At 45.8% G+C, this 17,237-nt stretch overlaps 1 protein-coding gene across 2 annotated transcripts in view; it reads left to right on the top strand.

Moving 5' to 3' along the window:
* The window catches only part of macrod2 (mono-ADP ribosylhydrolase 2), a 622,428-nt gene that overhangs the window by 589,822 nt on the left and 15,369 nt on the right, over positions 1-17,237 (top strand). The window contains exon 13 of one of the 2 annotated variants that reach the window (XM_056292387.1): positions 2,784-2,876. In XM_056292387.1, coding sequence (XP_056148362.1) covers positions 2,784-2,876 — 93 coding nt within the window. Of the gene's footprint in view, positions 1-2,780; positions 2,877-17,237 lie in introns of both variants that reach the window. The other variant, XM_056292386.1, reaches the window with a different exon arrangement.

Raw genomic sequence — 17,237 nt, 5'->3', positions numbered from 1 at the left:
TTAGCCTGCCCCGCTTCCACGTCCTGTCAGAGCCCTCGGTGTTACCTCCTCGGTCGCAGCTCCAGGCAGGGGCCGTGGTCCCTGGGCCCACCAGACGCAGCAGACCAGGCTCTCCCAGCCAGACACCCTCGACACACCTCCCCGCACTCCACATGACACCAAAAACATCACAGCCAATGCCAAGCGAGGCTGCTGCCAGACCGTCCTCGGTGTTATTGGAACTGCCAGTCTGCATGGGCTAGCAGTTAGTATAGCCTGCCCCGCCTCCACGTCCTGTCAGACCACCCTCGGTGTTACCTCCTCGGCCGCAGCTCCAGGTAGGGGCCGTGGTCCCTGGGCCCACCAGACGCAGCAGATCAAGCTTTCCCAGCCATCAAACGAAGGCAGAACTTAAACGCAGACGAGGACAAAGATGCTGTATGGACAGTACTGGGTGAGGCTGCAGCATACGTGAATTCGCGCCGCCATATGCAGGCATGGCTCCAGGATTTCAGTTTTGGGTGGGCCAGGCCAATTATGGATGGACCTGGAATTCCCTAGGGGGGTCCGGGGGCATGCTCCCCCAGAAGAAAATTTTTCAATATTGACAATTTAAATGCATCAATTTGCTGCATTTTGAGACCAAAATCGAGCCAGATAGAATAACAAATGTAATCACAAATACCCCTCATAATTCATGCAACATTGACAAAATGAGCCAAAATGTTAAAAATTACTCAGTGCAAAATATATATTGCTTGAACAGCAGCAGTACCATCACTTGCCAACGTTGAAAGCCAGTGAGTGACCATTTTAAATTATAATTCTATCCCTGACCGACCAATAGAGGGTGCAACAGGTCTGTGACCAAGCAACCACAGTCCAATCAAAGGCCCTGTCCCAATACCCACCCTACGTGCTACCTAGAGTGGTGCAGTTTGGTATTACAGCGTTGCGTAGGGCATGCAAAGTCCCCTTTGGGAAGGAGGTTTAAATGAATTGAATTGGAACGCCTGAGTAAAGCCCAATTTATGCTCCAAATGTCGGCTAGCAGGCAAATGTCTCCCGGCAGACAAAAAAGTGTCTCTCGAGTTGTTGCGTTTATGCTTGTCGCAATGTCGCTGACTGTCTCCTGGTATCTATGGAAACGTTTCGCGTCACGCGCTGTGTTGTAAACAGTAGCGAGTGTTCTTTTTATGAATGAGCGCGCGTAATGTCAGCAACGCTCTCAAGCAAAACTATGGCAACGCTCGAACACCTCGTCCCTTCAATCCAACTATCCAATCACAGCTAAGCGACATAATGTGCGCGAGTCTGCGACATAAGAAAATGTGTCATGTACACGACGGCCCTGAGGGAAAGTGTCTCTCATGACGTCAAAATTGTCGAGAGACATCTGTCTGCTAGCCGACATTTGGAGTATAAATTGGGCTTAACATGAGCAGAGCAGCGAGCCAGTATTCAGAACTCGCTCATAACGTTATCTGTCATGTAAAGACGTGCTACTAGAGTTCGTTATCAATCACTATCAATCACAGTCTACAAATCTCTATGATCACAAGACAATGGGCTATGCTAGATGATTTCATTAACACCGGGTTTTTTTCGATTTCAATGTATTGTCGTCACAGAGTAGGCCTCCTGTAGTAATGAACATCGGCCTTTCTTTTTTACATGGCTCAGCCTCAGACCATCTAGCAACAAAGTCGGCTGCATTGCAAAGGCATTTCATGGTATGGCAGTTGGAACTAGCCTAGCCTATCCCGCCGGCGTCGAACATCACGTGTCTCATGAACTTGCTTACGCATGAACATCAACATATAAAATTATGTTTATAAAAACTATTTTTAGCACAAAATCATGCGATTATTGGCTGATTTCGAATCATTTATGACTAAATGAAAATTTGTAAAAAATTTTTTTTTTTTTTGGGTAGGAAAATTGTAGGGTGGGCCTGGTGAAAAGTGGGAGGGCCTAGGACCGTCAGGCCCACCCATAACGCCGTGCCTGGCCATATGTACGCTCACCCTAGTTGTACCACTTCACATATAAATGTCTGCACTATGCGGGAGGGTGAATCTTTCCGTTTGTGAAGCCATTGCAGGTTACAAGTCTCGGGTCTTACATTACATTATAGAGGACTCTCTGAACTAGGAAATTTATGGTAGGGAAGGGATTTAATTATTGCCTTGCTTCAGTGCCTCGGGACAATTCACATAGCAGCACCAGGTAAGTTACCAGTCACAAATAATATACTAGATCAACTCTGAAAAACATTCACATAATTATCCGATCATTCAGTTTTACTGTGGTGCTATATGGAGCACACTCAACTCATTCTGCATCTAAGCACACTATAACTGCTGGAAAAAATTATTTGCAAATAATAGCATTGATCCTAGTCTGGTTCCACTGCAGTCACATATCAGCCCCAATATATGTAGTCGGTGAAGGTTATCCATCTCTTAAATTGCTGTTTTAGAAATTACCCTTTTATCACCCTTTTATTTTCGTTCCGTCTCAGCACTGAGAAGAAGTAATGCAGTTTTAGTCTGTCACAAGGGCTGCAATGCGCAGAACGCACATGCATGTCCATGTGGGCATGGAGATACAAAAATGAGTGCGCGCGCACACACACAAGACCAACGACAGCCTTGGAAGGTCAGCACGAATCGAAGAACATATAGATTCATCCCATGCCAACTCCATGAGGGCATGGTCATTTGTCTGTAAATAGACAGCCATGAGTTTATGTGGATGTTTAGTGTGAGAAAACATCAGTGTTTTTATTTTCTATATAGCAGAGGAGGAGCAGCCTGCTGCAGAGAGGTGTGCAGAGGAGGAGGACGAGGAGGCGGCGGAGGAGGACACAGAGAAATGCACAGTGGAGATGGAAGGTAAGACATGCCTCACGTACCATTTAATAGCCGTTCCATACTAGAAAACTCTCAACACCCCACTCAATCGGGCGCGGGATGGCTGAGATTTCTGCGAACCATGTAGGAAGTTCGCCTTAACCCCCAGCACCCCCACCTCCCACTCCCCCGTTGCTGTGACTCACTGTTGCTGATTAAGTGTATTCTCTGGAGGAGATAGAGAAAAGCGAGCTACACCTCCCCCAGCCGCCTTCGTGCAAAAACCAAGGTCTGAGTCACTCTTTCACCTCCATCTCACTTTCACTGACGTTCACTTAATTTAGGCCGAGAGTGAAGAGTCCAAGCAGATTCATGTGAGATAGCCCTCTCCATCCTCTCCGAATAGCCTCGTGGAACACGTCCCGCAGACGCTACCAGCGCTCCATCATCAAACGCTTCACCCCAGCCTGTTGATTGTGTCTTGCTTGTGCCCGCCGGTGTCTGTCACTGTCTGGGTTTACCAGCGGCTGCTCTGTGGCGGCAGTGTCATGCGGTAAACAGTGGTGTCATTCCTGATGGCTGACAGATTGCATTCTGTTAGGTTGGCGAGGGGACTTGGAGAGAGCCTCGCTGCCTCAGATGCTAGAGCTCCGAGTCACAGCCAAATACAACCTAGCTGTTCACAGGACGGGACCAAATGACTCCCCAGCCAATACCCTTATTAAATAAAATAACTATAATCAGGCTGGTTGTTCATGAACATAAGAGTTTAAATCTGCTTCAGTGAAAGGGGTAATATGATGGTGTGTCATTTTGGAAAGAATGAATTTTGAATCAGGTTTGAGGACAAAGAAGTTTGAGGTCACTTACATTTCAGTTGCGGAAAAATGCAAAAACAAAAAAAAGTGTGTAGCGTTTAAATGAGGTGTTTTAATACTTTTTTTCTCCCCAATTGTATTTGGCCAATTACCCTATTTCGCTGCTCCACCCCCTCTGCCACTCTGGGGAGGGCTGCAGACTACCATATGCCTCCTTCGATACATGTGGAGTCCCCAGCCGCTTCTTTTCACCTGACAGTGAGGAGTTTCACCAGGGGGACGTGGGATCATGCTGTTCCCCCCAGTTCACCAGAAGGGGCGCTAGTGCAGCTATCAGGACACGTACCCATATCCGGCTTCCCATCTGCAGACATGGCCAGTTGTGTCTGTAGGGACGCCTGACCAAGCCGGAGGTAACACGGGGATTCAAACCAACGATCCCCATGTTGGTAGGCCACGGAATAGACCGCCACGCCACCCAGACACCCCCCAACACATTTTTACATGCGCTTTCAAACACTGCACTAACAGAAGCACACAAGCACCCGTGTACATTCTATGTACTCCTCACTAACCACTTGACCCGCAACAAGCCACAATAATGACAGACACCCTTCCACTCAGCATTTAAACCCCACACATCCACATACTGATCCACCCGCTCCCAGCTGCATGCAATGCCTCCCGTCACATCATTCACTCCTCACATATTGCATGTGTGGAAGGAAGTACAACACATCTGAGCCCCAGTTCAGTCATTACAGTTAAAAAACCAGCCTGTTTTTTTATTCATTTTTACTTACCTCATTATCATAGCTTGCTTATGCAATCATTACCACACGTTCACCTACTTAATCTTTTGTTTTGATCCTATAGTAGGTTAATGCCAAGCTGTACAGCTTAGATAGTTGTAATTAATACTACAGCGCTATCCTATCTGTTGTTAGTACTCTTTTCAGTATTATATCCTTACTAGAAGAACCCCGCTACAATGTAGCGGTTTGGTTATCCACCCGTCTAAATCTCCCTCCTCTTCATCCTGCCAGCTAACCGCCTTCCCCCTGCCCCTAAACCCCCCCCCACTCCAACTCCCTCCCCCAAATGCTCAGAATCATCTGAAATGCCGAGAAAAGTGGTTTTAGCCATTTTTAGAAAATGCATATATTTTGCATAATTATGTGTAATTATTATAATTATATTTACATTTTCTGCTATTTTTCTGGTCCTCTCTGGAGCAATACCTACCACCTCCAAAAAAATTAGGATCATAAGTGCATTGTTGCAAAAATGCATAGATTTTGCATAATGCCAAAACATTTCTAAGTCCCAGAAATTTTTTTTTATATAGGTGAAAAAAATCAAAGATGCTCAGAATCATCTGAAATGCCGAGAAAAGTGGTTTTTAGCCATTTTTAGAAAAGTGCATATTTTGCATATTTATGCATAATTATGCATAATTTTAGTTTTCTGGGATTTTTCCCTTACTCTCTGGGACAATACCTACCACCTCCAAAAAGAATTAGGATCATAAATGCTTTAGTTTTCGGTCCCGCTATCTACACCAACTAACACCACACACACACTAACACCACACACACACACATTACAAAAATATATGAGTAGATATATATATAATACTTAATCTAACTGTTAACATCAAGGATCGGCTCTGAGCCCTTTCTTGTTTGCAGTGGTGATGGACAGGTTGACAGACAAGATCAAGCAGGAGTCTCTGTGGACTATGATGTTTGCGGATGACATTGTGATCTGTAGTGAGAGTAGGGTGCAGGTTGAAGAGAGCCTGGAGAGGTGGAGGTATGCACTGGAGAGAAGAGGAATGAAAGTCAGTAGGAGCAAGACGGAATACATATGCGTGAGAGGGAGGACAGTGGAATGGTCAGGATGCAAGGAGTGGAGGTGACGAAGGCATCTGAGTTTAAATACTTGGGGTCAACTGTCCAAAGTCACAGGGAGTGAAGTAGAGAGTGCAGGCAGGGTGGAGTGGGTGGAGCAAAGTGTCAGGAGTGATTTGTGTTAGAAGGGTACCAGCAAGAGTTAAAGGGAAGGTTTACAATATGGTTGTGAGACCAGTATATGGTTTGGAGACAGTGGCACTGATGAAAAGACAGGAGGTGGAGCTGGAGGTGGCAGAGTTGAAGATGATAAGATTTTCACTGGGGGTGACGAAGAAGACCAGGATTAGGAACGCGATATTAGAGGGACAGATCAGGTTGGACAGTTTGGAGACAAAGCAAGAGAGGCAAGATTGAGATGGTTTGGACATGTGTGGAGGAGAGATGCTGAGTATATTGGGAGAAGGATGCTGAGTATGGAGCTGCCAGGGAAGAGGAGAAGAGGAAGGCCAAAGAGGAGGTTTATGGATGTGGTGAGGGAGGACATGCAGGTGGCTGGTGTGACAGAGGAAGATGCAGAGGACAGGAAGAGATGGAGACGGATGATCCGCTGTGGCGACCCCTAACGGGAGCAGCCAAAAGTAGTAGTAGTAGTAGTAGATACTTATTAACACTCTTAATAACTTTTAACATCAATGAGTGAAATGCCAGAACAACGGATATCACAAATATTCTCATAATGCAGAATATGTACGCATAATAGAGATGTGTGAGGTTAATAAAAACAATTTTTTGGGGTTTTTTTGTTTTGTTTTCCATTCAGGCTATGCACGCCTCATATTTCTCTGAATCAGCAATGAGATTCCCACTTTTATATTTTGGATGTTATAAAGGCTCACCAAATTGAATCAGAACCCAAGATCCTTTGTTGATGAATATTTATAATGCACTTTAAAATGGAAATTGGGGCTTCTTTTTTTTTGAGTTTGAAATATCTCTCTAGCATGCTTTTTTCTGGCAAGTTCTGGGCGCGGGCAGCCGCTTCAGTAAGCTCATGGAACACCCATAAATTAGAATAAGGCTCTCTTAGCCTAAAGCTAGGAATAAATAAATCTGAGTTGTGAACAGAAATTGTTTTTTCTTCATGCAGTGTGATTCTCTTACAGGAATCAATATCTAGTGTCTTAGCACCAAAGGTAAGATTTAATGGCTACCCAGATGCAAACACCACGGAGTTTAAAGAAACAGCAGCTCATCCTTCTTCCCAGTCACACTTTGGTCGAGTTTTCCCCCCTTCAAAAATCATTTGGATCTCATGCAATACCCCGACGGTAACCCAAACCCACGCTGCAGCGTGCACCAACCCTTCCACAATCACTTCCCATTACAACGTCACCGGGAGTAGCATCACCATATGTTACCAAAAAGCAATCCTGTCAAAAAGCAATGCTGCTCCCTTGACTGCTTCAAATACGCTGCTCAATATGAAGGTAAAATAAATAAGTAAAATTGGCAATTGTTCAGCTGTCTGGAGAGCTTCAAAAATGCCATGGCGAGTCTGCTCCTCTTATTTTCCTCTCCTTAAGAGAAAGCGGCCCTCTGCTGGGAATTGATTGTCGGATGAGAGCTGCTCCTTTTTTCCGTGGGAGGCTCCCGCGGAGGATATTTCACGGCAGCAGCCTTCTTTCGGCCAAAGAGGCGGGCAGGGGGACCGGCTGTAATAGCGTTCTGAAGCCGGCCACGACGGAGACGAGGAGGAGGAAGAGGCAGAGAAACAGCAGGCCATCACAGCAATCTCAATCTCACCGCAGTAAAGGGAGAAGTCAAGAGTACAGCGACAGAGAAGCTGTTAGAACTGACAGTACCTCCCACTTTACTGATGTTGTTGTTTTTGTCCCCTGATTTCTTGTTTTGTCCCATCAAATATGTTTTGCTGTTTTTAAGTTTAGAAAAAAAAAAAGCTTATCTTAACAGTTTTTCCCTTGTTTACTTGATTATGTTGAACTCGGAGGCTCCTTCCTCCGAATAGCTTTTCCTGCGTGGCTGCGACGTGTTAAGTATTGATGGTGACGGCTGCTTTATTTAGCACTGTGCCACCGTCGCTCCCAGCTCACCGTACGAGAGGCTGTGTGCAGAAAACCCAGCTGCACTCACAAGTGCCATATGGTGGCTGAGAACCACACACTTGTCATTTAGCTCCCTCTCTCCCTTGGAAGATAGACCGACCCTAAAATAGACAGACAGATAGTAGTAGATATACAGAGACAGACAGACAGACAGGCAAAGAGACAAACAGATGTAACAGAATCTGAATTCCCTACTATCATCTGTCAAAAAAAGGCAGACTGCATTCTCTTGTCTGTTGGTTTTATTTGGGGGGGGGGATGCTATTGATTTTCATGTGTTTTACTCCCCCGTTGGCACAGCGTGAGTGCAGCACAACAACAAGCCAACATAAAATGGCTCTTGTGAAACTCAGAAGATTTGCCGTCAGCAATGTGAAGGTACACAAAAAAAATAAAATAAAATCACACAGCAGCTCGGCTCAGCCCTGTGTGGTTGCCCTTTTACGCTGAAGCTGAGGGGAGAGAGACTGGAACATTTTGAGAAATCAAAGGGACAAATATTGTTTTTTCCTTCATTTTTTTCTTTAAAAAGAAAGAAAAAATTGAATAATTTATCCCAAAATGCACTGGCATAGTCTTCTTCAACACTGTGCTGCCAAAGACTCTTATGCATTCATGTTTTCTTCTCCAGCAACAGCGGAGGGGATTTGGGGCCTTTCTTAATTGGTTGTTTTGTGCCCTTTTGTCTTGGTCTTTGGTGAACAACAGGACACTGGTGATGTAAATGCAATTTTAGAAAACTATATGGCTCTCGCCCGTGGCTAAGAGCTGTCAGCACACAATTAGCAGTTGGCATAGCATTGTGCACTGTAGAGTTTCCCCGGGGAGCAGGCGGTGGATGTTAAGACTGCGCCTGTTTTACAGCTCCCTATACTGTTGTTAAAATCAGGGAACAGCAACTAAACCTATCACAACGCCGCTGCAGCATTGTGGATGAACGCCGTAAGGGGACTTCCCGCAGACTTCCCTTTACCCTTGCAAATGCCGCCTTTATTGTCAAATTCCATTTGGCCGTGCTCCTCATTGTTAAACTCCATTTGGCTCCCTGCCCTCTCGCTTCCCTCCGTTGTAAACTGGAGTGACATTTCTCAGGCACTTTTCGTCTGAACATCAGGCTCGGCACTGAAACGCACATTTTGGAACAAAGTCCAGCACTTCAAAATACTCAGATCCTCGTACATACTTTTAACATACCACGCGTCTGTCCACTGGTTATCGCTAGCTGGGCCATTTCACACCCCTCTCCAGCATGAGGGCACCCCTCATTCATGTTAAACACTGATGAGATCTACAGGACTTCAGACAAGCCGGATCCCCTGGTCATCTGGCTGGGCTGCAGAATACACCACCATTGTGCACTATGTCCATTACGCTGGTCACCTATGGCCCAGAAGCCTGCTTCAAAGAGACAGGGCAGCATTTAATAGGCTACAAGGGACATACTTTTTTTTTATTTTGAGCTGCTTTGAAGCTCCCCTTTTGATCAGCTTCCTTATCCCTTCTCTCTGCAAAAAAAAAAAAAAAAATGGACGCACAAATTGCCTCAAAGTGGAGATGTGATATGTCAGACTGGAGATGAGACAAAACTGCGTTTGACAAGTACGGAACATATTTTAGGATGCTTCACACACACACACACCTCTGTGTGAGCTTGGAGGTTGGTGGATATTTTGGTAGCACTCCTGCTGCTGGTAACAAAACTAGACCCTGGCAAAGCACTAACAAAAATGGCCTTTTTGTGTCAAACATGACAGTCTGATTACAAGTCCTCAGAAGTCTCTAAAGTTAAAGGTGTGTTTTAACCAAACGCAAAGTGCAATTTACTTGCGGTGTGAATGCATAAAAAGACAATGGTAGGAAGCAAATGGGCGGCGTTAATTGCAGCGATACTACTACTACTTTCGGCTGCTCCCGTTAGGGGTCGCCACAGCAGATCATCCGTTTCCATCTCTTCCCGTCCTCTGCCTCACCAGCCACCTGCATGTCCTCTCTCACCACATCCATAAACCTCCTCTTTGGCCTTCCTCTTTTCCTCTCCCCTGGCAGCTCCATATTCAGCATCCTTCTCCCAATATACCCAGCATCTCTCCTCCACACATGTCCAAGCCATCTTAATCTTGCCTCTCTTGCTTTGTCTCCAAACCGTCCAACCTGAGCTGTCCCTCTAATATACTCGTTCCTAATCCTGGTCTTCTTCATCACTCCCAATGAACATCTTAGCATCTTCAACTCTGCCTCCTCCAGCTCCACCTCCTGTCTTTTCATCAGTGCCACTGTCTCCAAACCATAGAACATAGCTGGTCTCACAACCATCTTGTAAACCTTCCCTTTAACTCTTGCTGGTACCCGAAACTAAGCTTTGCGAAATGTTCAACACAAGTGAACATTTCACCTGGCGAAAGCCAATCACCTTCAAGAAGGGCTAGAAGTCACGCCCCCTTTACAGAAATCTCTTCAGCCAAGATGGAGGACACGCTGATCATGTCTTCGGTTGATAGTATGCACCCAATCTGACTGCCAACGCCGGGTCCGGTGGGATTTCCAAATACAGTCACGGCACTGACTCTCTGTTGCTGCGCCATGATCACAAAATATAATAGCGAGATAGTGTATGATGAACTTAGGACTTACTTTTTAGCAGCGATGTGTTGGTCGCGAATGAGATGACTCTATGAGCCGTGAATGATGGGAGCTGGCTCCTGTTGAGCCAATTTATTTTTGGAAATTAATACAAAACAGAATAATAGGATGATCCTATAACGTATTTGTTAAATAATATACAGAAACGTCTCTTTGGTAATAACATAAGAGCCAAGCACGGTGAGACTTGTATGTTGCACCGGTCACCAACATACAAAACATGTTTCAATGTAAATAAAACATTAAATACACGGGTAATAGCATTTGATGTTTTTACATTATTTATTATACACCGTTTATCATACATCAACTCTTATTGCTGAGCTGAGCCAAATGATCTGGCTCACTAAAAACCCCTGTAATTCCCATCACCATAACTTAGCTGTCTTCCACTGGGTCTAGCAAACTTGCTAGCAGCATCGGTGTGATCAAAAATGCTTGCTGTGACGTGGCACAAAATCCGCTTGTTCATTTTTCGGGCAAGCGATCAAACCCACGTGAGGAAAGTAGTAAGATTTCGCTTCGCGTTCTGTTAAAACGCACAGTAACCCTGAGGAGTTTTGATGTATGTAGTTACACCCCAGTTTTCCTGTGGTTAAAACCTTGTCCTTTCTTTTGTTTTGGTCAAACAGATTACAGGGCACAGTTTGAGACTGCAGGTGCTGTATAATACCACACTTTTTTAAACAATACTATACAGTACAATTTGATATGATAAAATATGTCTGTTGATATAATGAGACAATATTTATTGTCCTCATAGAAATACATTTTTTGACACCAGCACAGACAATAAAACGCACAACAATAGGAGCCATTTACATGTTGATTGGTATTGCAGAAGGAAATGCCAGCACAGAAACTGAAGTTCATAACATGCTCAGCAGTGGGCAGCATAACAAAACAACTGTCACACTGTTGGGATCAGTCTCTGGAGTATACATGTTCAGGTAAAAGGCCACTGCACATACCACAGTGTATATCATGCATGAGATGGGCTAGGAAGCATGGCACTATGGGAATACGTTGATACTTAGATGTCCATCCTCCCAACTATCTCATCTCATCTTCAGCCGCTTTTCCGGGGTCGGGTCGCAGTGGCAGCAAGCTAAGTACGTCACTCCAGAGGTCCCTCTCCCCAGCAACGCCCTCCAGCTCCTCCTGGGGGATCCCAAGGCGTTCCCAGGCCAGATTGGACATTAGTCCCTCCAGCGAGCTCTGGGTCTACCCTGGGGTCTCCTCCCAGTTGGCCGTGCCCGGTAAACCTCCAAAGGAAGGCGCCCAGGAGGCATCCCAATCAGATGCCCAAACCATCTCAACTGGCTCCTTTCAATGCGAAGGAGCAGCAGCTCTACTCCAAGCTCCCTCCGGATGTCCTCCCAACTATGTGATGACGTATCTTTCAATGCTGAGGCGCACTGCTATCGCTCATATGTGGCACCTGCAGATACATCATATTTCTGAAGATAACCATGCTCCCCCACTGGCCTTTCCATGATAGACAGCTGCCTTCCCAGGGTGAGTGTTTTTCACCCCCATGTGAAGGAGCGCTGTGGTCATGTTGCCCAATCCAGGCCACGATCTCTCGTGTATGGCCTTGGGCTGCATTTGGAGAGGCGTCACGCCATCACTGCCAGTCAGCCAGTAGATTTGAGCGTTTGTCCTTTGAGACACAGGAGCATGCATGCTTTGCTATATAAACCAGCTTCTTTACCTAACTGTGCCTCTCAAGACGGTGGAGGCCAGTCCGTGTCCCACTTTATTATAGTGTGTCGCGATCAGTCTGCTCAACTTGTCAGCTTTGCTGGTCACCTGGCCGACTACTTGTCCGCGCCTTGATGTATTAAGTAAGTGTGATAGGCATCAGAGAAAAGAAGCAGCAGGCGGCTTCTGGTAGAGGGCCTGCTCACAACAACAGGGAGGGCCCCAAGATTATGTAAAGTAATTCACTAAGTGATGACAGAGGAGCAGGCCACCGCTGACAGCAGGTTTAGCAGGTATGTAGGTCACACAGGGGGAGGACTCGTTTGCATTCTCTACTTCCATTTCTATTTTTGTGTTGTCTCATTCTCTATTCACTTAATAAGTTATTCACTTATTCCTTTTATCTTACTGCTCTCGCTCTTCTCTCAGGGTTTTTTGGCCTGACAGACCACTGTTGCTCTCAAAGTGGGATATACTGAAAGACTAAAAGAGAGGGATCAGGGGACGAGTGATACTAGCTGGTACCTGTATATGCCAAACCAGTCCCGATTAATTAGGTGTAATCTGTTCAAGAGCTTTTATATTTTGATAATATTGAAGTATTTTATATTCTTTAACACATCTTTTATACATCTGTTTTACTTTGATAGACATTGTCTTAATACTGAGCCTAAGGGGGTGTTCCCCATCCAGACCCTCAGGTACAAGCAGTACTGCTGGTTTTCTATTTTGGCAAGTAGTTCATTACATTCACCTGTGTACTGTAGACTTGGTATAATGGGAATGCAATTAAGTACATGGCAAAATGGAAACCCAACAGTGCCGGGGGTACCTGAGGACAGGATTGGGGAAACTGGTCTAAAGTATGTCATCGCTTCCTGTCCTTGCACTTTCCAATCGTGGCAGTGACAGTCCTCAAGCAAGCATTGTCCTTTTCTCCACAAGTTGTATATTCGATATTTTTTTTCTTCATTCGTTATTGCAGCACATCATTACCAACAGTATGCTGTTAGCCAGCTAACGGGCAAAAGTGGTTTTGAACAACGAAAATACGAAACATAATTGCATCCAGCCCACAGTAGTGCAACACAAAGACAAAAACACATATCCAAAAACTACAAGAACATACATACTAACACACATATCCAAACTAAATAAAAATAAATAAATAAATCACTGTCCAAGGGAACGAACGCCAGCCACAATGATTATCGGAACTGCCGGTCTGCATGTATCGGAACTGCCGGTCTGCATGGGCTAGCAGTTAGCTTAGCCTGCCCTCAGACCGCCCTCGGTGCTTCCTCCTTGGGCCCATCGGATACAGCAGACCAGGCTCCCCCAGCCGATCCACCACCAGCTCTCCCAGCCAGACACCCTCGACACACCTCCCCCGCACTCCACACCTCGATACCAAAAACACCAGTCAATGCCAGGCGAGGCTGCTGCCAGACCGCCCTCGGTGTTATCAGAACTGCCGGTCTGCATGAGCTAGCAGTTAGCTTAGCCTGCCTCACTTCCGTATCTGACAAGACCAAATAATATCCAGTTCACTGGTGTCTGGTGACCTTTCACATGTCCAGTTGTCCATCCAACCATTTTCTGAACCGCTTATCCTGCTCTCAGGGTCGCAAGGATGCTGGAACCTATCCCAGCAGTCATTAGGTGGCAGGTGGGGAGACACCCTGGACAGACCGCCAGACTATCACAAAGGGCCGACATACACAGACACACACACACTCATTCATACCAAGGGACAATTTAGTACAGCCGATTCACCTGACCTACATGTCTTTGGACTGTGGGAGGAAATCTGAGCCCCTGGAGGAAACCCACGCAGACACAGGGAGAACATGCAAACGCCACACAGGACGACCCGGGATGACCCCCAAGGTTGGGCTACCCCTGGGCTCGAACCCAGGACCTTCTTGCTGTGAGGCGACCGCGCTAACCACTGCACCACCGTGCCACCCTATGTCCGGTTGTAATATGCCAAAAATAAATAAGACAATATGAATGTGTCAGTGAATTATAAGCCTGATCAAATATGTAGGCACTAGGCATCTTAAACATGGCATGCCAACTCAAACGTCGATCATACCCTGATAAAGAAAATTAACTAAGGATGCATATCGTGCATAACTGTTTTTAAAGTTGAAGTAAACATGCCCAGTTCCCAGTGGAGACAATTCAGTATTTATAGTAGCTGTTTCTCCCATTACCCCTCTCAGCCCTGTGTCTCACCAAGCCTTTGCCAGTGGTCATTTTTCCTCCTAGCATTTTGGGACGTGTTGTGAAATACATTCCCACTTTCCCCCCCGCTCCCTCTGCCCTCTTTAATCGCCTTCGCTCTCTCTATGTCATGATAAACCCCAGACCAGATGGTGTCCTGTTCTCTTTTCAGTCATTCTGAATACCGTGTTTTCTCATCTTGTCAAGCATGTCTCGGGCCTGTGTAATGAGCTTGGTCCTATTCAGTAAGTGTAGAGGACCCTGGCCCAATTCAGTACCAGCCTACCGCAGCCACCTCTACAAGGTTACCCAAACCCATGGGGAGAACACAATACCGCTTAGTGTCCATAACCCCTTGTGCTTTTCTTCTGGAGAAGAAAGGCAGAATATTGATGAGGGCTCTTGGCTTTCCACAAGGCAAGCAGTGAAGAGGGGTTGCTGTAGTATTTACTGAGAAGGCTTGTTTTCGTCTTCCTGTCCTTCAGGTCACGGCTCAGTGCTCTTTAATTGGCTTAGATAATGTGACAGTGTACCATCTCAAAGCAGTGAAAACTCCAGTCTCTTACCAACTGCTGGTCCCCCAATCCGAAAAAAAAATCTGTTTTTCCCCCCAATTTTAAGTATGGAAGCTCATTCAGCTAAGCCACTTGTGCTGCCCCACGGCCCCGCACTACAAACTTTTAACATTTACATATGAAAATGGGCTGCCTTCCACATTTACCAGCTCATTAGTTTTTTTGGTCAGGCACTTGTTGAGGCCCGCCCGCTCTTGTTTTGCTTGAGCAGAGAAATCTGTGATAATCTGTAATTATCTGTACAGCAAGAATATCAGACCCAAGGCTATTAGTCCATGCAAAGTTCAGTGAGGACCTCTTTTATACTTGTTTAATATACATAGCCCACATCAGGATCAGGCCCAAGCCTCTCATAGACCTCCCAGTTGTTATTGAATTCCGGCCCGTCTGGTGTAGGAAAGAAAGCTTCTCTGTTGAGACAGGTTCTGGTATTGACCCTGACGTTTTCCTATGCAATTCTCTGGAAATTAAATGCTATTGAATGAGAGGCATCAAGGACTCACCGGATATTTGATCAACTGGAGCTAAACAAAAATAGTTTCAATGGCAACAGAAAGAGATTCCTAATCGTATAAGTAAACAGATGTTTTCAAAAGGCAACACGGTTACCACGGCCAGGAATCCAAACTCCCCTCGCCAGAGGGGTCGAGATGGGTTAGGGCGACTGTTTGGAAGTCGGCTGCTGGAAACCTGTGAAAAGCTTGGTTGGGAACCAAACCCGCTCCGGATGTGTGGCTCAGACACTGCAGAGCCAGGAATCTAGACGAGCCAACCCGGCCATGGTTTGGCGATCAAATGAGTGGAGGATGAGAATTCTCCTGAGGTACTGACACCGCTGGGCACAGGCACAGAGCGAACTTCCACACCTCCGCATCGATTTTTACACTACAACCATTCAAAAAACAAAAAAAAGAAGAAGAAGAGTGGAACAATAAAAAGGCAGTGAGACATCCTTGTTGGGAGAGGTGGCAGAGAGACAAAAGGCTTCTTCTTCTGTTCCGCCCGAGACTCCTGTCTGGAACACTGAGTATAGACAGTTCCCATGCTAGCGTGTGGGTGACCCGTAGGGACTGTCTACCCCACGGGCCAAGTATAAACTGGAATGACTGTACATTAACAGGTGCCTGGCAGCGAAACTGCTACAGATGGCCACAAATGCTTCTTCAGTCAGGGGGGAAATATGAGACTCTATTGTGGAAACGCTACAGCTAATTAAATGTACCAAAATTTTCGTTAACCGTAACAAAATCTGACCCCGTCTGTTTGATTTTGAGGCATAGTCTTTCTGACCTGGCATGAATATTATGGCGCGGGATATTAATGCTGCCCAACCAAATCCTAACTACGTACCTCTTGTCTAGTAAATGGATGGAAGGTAGGGCATGTAATTTTCTGCTTGTCTGCATATGAGACTTATACCCAACTCTCTTCCTTCCTCCCCCCGTCTCTCATGTGTAATCACGTAGTCACACACACACACAGAGAAAAACCCATTCGCACACTCTCCCTTTGAGTTACTGATGAATTTTGTCGCTTGGAATAAATACCAGAGACATCTTCATTTAGGAAAGTTTTACGTTTGTATTAAAACTTTATGATCTCCTGCTGAAATCGGTTCTCTTTTAAACAAGCTCAGCAAACTGGAAAGACGCTTCTGAAATGTTACAAAGCACCCAATCTGTTTTTATCCAAACTTTTAAGTTGAAACAAAGGAAAGTTGAAAGCAATAGCTAATTTTTTGGGTACAAAAAACAAAAAAACAACTAAATAGCATACACAAAGTTAGCATGTCAGTAAAGAGAAGAGGCAAAAAAGGGTGATGGAAATTGAATTTCTGAATAAATGATGAAATGGGGGTGGGGGGGGGCGCGGCACGGTGGCGCAGTGGTTAGCGTGGTCACCTCACGGCAAGAAGGTCCTGGGTTCGAGCCCCGGGGTAGTCCAACCTTGGGGTTCATCCCGGGCCGTCCTCTGTGTGGAGTTTGCATGTTCTCCCCGTGTCTGTGTGGGTTTCCTCCGGGTGCTCCGGTTTCCTCCCACAGTCCAAAGACATGTAGGTCAGGTGAATCGGCCGTACTAAATTGTCCCTAGGTGTGAATATGTGTGTGTGGGCCCTATGATGGACTGGCGGCCTGTCCAGAGTATCTCCCCGCCTGCCGCCCAATGACTGCTGGGATAGGCTCCAGCATCCCACGACCCTGGGAGCAGGATAAGTGGTTCAGATAATGGATGGATGGATGGATGGATGGATGATGAAATAGGGGGATAAAGTCAATAGCCGTTGCTTTAGCCATTATAATAGTGTCCATTGTATTTCCTTGTCCTCATCTTTGGACAGCGTTGAATACGACCAGGTACAGCTGACATAAACACAATGATCACTCCTCCGATGCCAAGTAAATTTAAAAACTTGCTTTTTGTCTAACCGAGGACTTAGCGCCTGTTAGCTGTTTAGTTA

This window comes from Lampris incognitus, chromosome 13 (genome assembly GCF_029633865.1).
Source record: "Lampris incognitus isolate fLamInc1 chromosome 13, fLamInc1.hap2, whole genome shotgun sequence".
NCBI lineage: Eukaryota > Metazoa > Chordata > Actinopteri > Lampriformes > Lampridae > Lampris > Lampris incognitus.
Note: the sequence above shows the minus strand (reverse complement) of the source record. Positions and strands in the feature narration are given on the sequence as shown.